At 33.1% G+C, this 3,730-nt stretch overlaps 1 protein-coding gene across 1 annotated transcript; it reads right to left on the minus strand.

The window, feature by feature from the left end:
* Window positions 1-2,026: 2,026 nt before the first annotated feature.
* LOC111684962 (dynein regulatory complex subunit 4) lies at window positions 2,027-3,568 on the minus strand. Its single transcript, XM_023447195.2, has 2 exons — window positions 3,106-3,568; window positions 2,027-3,047 (listed from the first exon to the last, which is right to left on the minus strand). Exons 1-2 carry the CDS (start codon window positions 3,543-3,545, stop codon window positions 2,108-2,110), a joined length of 1,380 nt encoding a protein of 459 aa, XP_023302963.2. The 5' UTR covers window positions 3,546-3,568; the 3' UTR covers window positions 2,027-2,107.
* Window positions 3,569-3,730: the final 162 nt, after the last annotated feature.

Genomic DNA, 3,730 nt, shown 5'->3' on the forward strand with positions numbered 1-3,730 from the left:
TGAACTAGAACTGAACTAGAACTGAACTAGAACTGAACTAGAACTAAACTAGAACTGAACTAGAACTGAACTAGAACTGAACTAGAACTGAACTAGAACTTAACTAGATCTGAACTAGAACTGGACTAGAACTGAACTAGAGCTGAACTAGAACTGAACTAGAACTGAATTAGAACTAAAATAGAACTGAACTAGAATTGAACTAGAACTGAACTAGAACTGAACTAGAACTGAACTAGAACTGAACTAGAACTGAACTAGAACTGAACTAGGACTGAACTAGAACTGAACTAGAACTGAACTAGAACTGGACTAGAACTGAACTAGAACTGAATTAGAACTGAATTAGAACTGAACTAGAACTGAACTAGAACTGAACTAGAACTGAACTAGAACTAATCTAGAATACCTAAAACAGAAGTAGAACTTAATTAGAATAAAACTAAAACAGAAATAGAACTGAACCATATATAAACTAGAGCAGAACTAAACTAAAACTGAAATGGAACTGAACTAGAACTGAATTAGAACTGAACTAGAACTGAACTAAAACATAACTAAAATAGAACAATACTAGAAATGAACTACAGCTAAATTAGAAGTGATCTAGAACTGAACCTGAACTAACCTGGAACAGAACTAGAACAAAACAGAGCTGAACTAGAACTGAATAAGAAGTGATCTAGAACAGAACTTGAACTGAAATTGTACTACAACCAAACTAGAATTGAACTAGAACTAAACAGAACTAATACAGAGACTAGAACAGAACTGGAACACAACTGGAACAGAACTAGAACAAAACTAGACCAGAACACAATTAGAACAGAACCAGAACAGAACTTGAACCAAAACTGATTTAGAACAGAACTATAACAGAACTGGAACATAACTAGAATATAACTAGAACACAACTAGAACATAAATAGAACTGAACCACATCTAAACTAGAACTGAACAAGTAATGAATTTAGAACTGAACTTAAACTAACCTATAACTGAACGAGAACTGAACTGGAACAGAATTGAAATAGAACTGAACTAGAACCCAACTAGAAATGAACTTGAATTAGAACAAAAATAGAACTGAATCAAAACTTAACTGAAGCTGAACTATAACTGTAGTAGAACAGAACTAAAACAAGACAAGAATAAAACTAAAACTGAACGGGAACTAGAACTGAATTAGAAATATTAAGTAAAACTGAACTTACAACTGAAGTAGAGCTGAAGTAGAGTTGAAGTAAAACTGAACTTGGAATTTAAGTAAAACTAGACCCAAACTGAATTAGAGCTGAACGAGAACTTTAACTGAATACTGAACTAGAACTGAACTAGAATTTGACTAAAACTAAACTAGAACTGAATTAGATGTTCATCCCTATACTGCATTTCAATTCAAATCGAAATTTTCTCCATTTGGCGACTTTAGTATTCTGCTTTTGTATTCTAAGCTCAGTCGCTAAAATATCAAGTTACAAAAACGTATTTACGATCATAATGCAATCGCAAAGCATTGTAGTAAAAAGGAATTGCTTGTACAATTTCGCACTAATGTGTTGTTATCTAAACCTTCCTTGAAATTACTTTAAAATACTTCATAATCATTTTATCCTTTAAGAACATAAAGTCATAACAATTCCTTTTACAAAAAAACTAAAAAAAAACTAGAGTCTCAAGTTCAGCAATTGTGAGTTGCCAAAAACAGAAGTGGGTTGTAAGTTTTTTTCTTTTCATGCTTATTCTTTTGTTTTAAATCTACACCAGAGTAAATTTAGCAAGAATGCTTTTGTTTTTTGTTGGACAAAGTCCAAGAAACTGCATACATAAACAAGACGAAGTAGCAAAAGCCACGACTCTATTTAGGAAAAGTATAACACACATGAATAAGCACGGTATGCGTTAATAATAGACTTTTATGCAGGAAAATCAAGAATAATAAAAATCAAATGAGTTCTGTCGAAACTGGGAAAGAAGTCGTAAAACCAAGACAGTAAACAATACAAGACTATAAATTATTAAAGAGTAATTTTAAAGAAATTTTTATATTAAGGTAAATAGTTTAAAATATACATATTTTTATTAAACAAAATTAAAAAAAGAAGTTTCATAAATTTTTAGTAACTAACCCAGCAGGTCCACACAAATAATTCCACTTCGAGGTGGTGCGTAGAGGTTCGAACCCCAACTCTTCTTTGGGTATTCCAAACTGTACTAATTTTGATTCATATGTGGCCAATAGATCATCATGTGCCTTAGTAACTCTAGCCAATTCGTAACGTAAATCTTGTATCAGTTTATTTTTCTCATCTAAAATATTTTCCACTCTCCTCTCAAGTTGCAGTGGAGTTTCTGCCTCTATACCAGTGGCTTTCACAACAGCCGCACAAGAATCTAGAGTTTCTTTAAGCATTAGTTCTTGTTTTTCTCCCTCTTTTTCCATTATAGCTATTTTACGCTCTAGCAAAACATTTTTGAGTCCTGTTTTTTGTTGCAATTCTATGACTACATCCTCAAATTTCTCCTTTAATTCTTCTCTCTCCTTAACCAAAGTATCGTTGCGCAACAGTAATGCTTCAGTTTCCCATGTCAAGGCCTTGAGTTGTTTTTCCACATAATTATTACGATTTTTAAGTCTAGTCAATTGTGCTCTATCACGATCATAAAATTCTAGTTTTCTCCTTAAAGCCACCAATTCTTGTTGGGCTTGTTCTAAGGGCTCTTTGAGTTTACGATTTTCACTACTCATATCTGCTGCTATACGTTCACTTCTCTCCGTTTGTTTACGCAATACCTCCATTTGTTCCTTAAGAGAACTTATAAGACCCAAATTGTTGAGCGTAATGTCGTTGTAATAGTTTTTCATGTCATTAAAAGCTAAATCATGATTCTCTATTAACTTTTGTATTTGATTATTTTTGCGCTCTTCGACCTCAAACATTTGCATGCGATAAACCAATTCAATTTCAGACTTTAAAGCCAACATTTTCTCTTCATGTAAAAGGGTCATGTCTTTAGTTTCCTTTTCGAAACGTGTACGCAAGTTGCTGTAATGAGAACAAGTTAAAGAAATGACAATCTTAAATACATTACATATTCACTTACTGTATCTCTTCTATATGTTTCATTTTCAATTGCTGTATTTGCAACTCATGTAATTCTTCGCTTTCTCTCAACAATCTTCTAAGTTCTCTTTTATCTGCCAACATTTCCATTTCCTGTTGCACGTGATCCTCTTGTGATAATTTCAATTGCGTCATTGCCTCTGCTCGTATTTCACTGATCTTATTTTGGTTTTCAAACTGTAAATGTTTCATTTGTTGCATGATCTCTTTGGCTTCTATATCGGCAACTTCTTGCGTCATTTCAACTTCATGATCTTTTTGTCGCAGCGCTGTTGTGGTTTCCTCAAGTTGACCTCGAGTGATTTCCCAAAAAATTCGTATTTTATCTCTTTCCATTTGAAAGTAGTTACGTTCTTCTCTTTCGCGATCCATTTCAGCTTTGAGACGTAGGGCGAAAGCCTCCAATTGATCACGATCCATAGCAGAAGTGTCAACGCCATCGATGAGCACTATAAAGAAATTGGAAAGATTATAAAATTTTATGTTTAAGAAATAATTGAACTAGAAATGAACTAGAACTGAACTAGAACTTAACTAGAACTGAACTAGAACTGAACTAGAACTGAACTAGAACTGAACTAGAACTGAACTAGAACTGAACTAGA

Source organism: Lucilia cuprina, chromosome 3 (genome assembly GCF_022045245.1).
Source record: "Lucilia cuprina isolate Lc7/37 chromosome 3, ASM2204524v1, whole genome shotgun sequence".
Classification (NCBI taxonomy): Eukaryota; Metazoa; Arthropoda; class Insecta; order Diptera; family Calliphoridae; genus Lucilia; species Lucilia cuprina.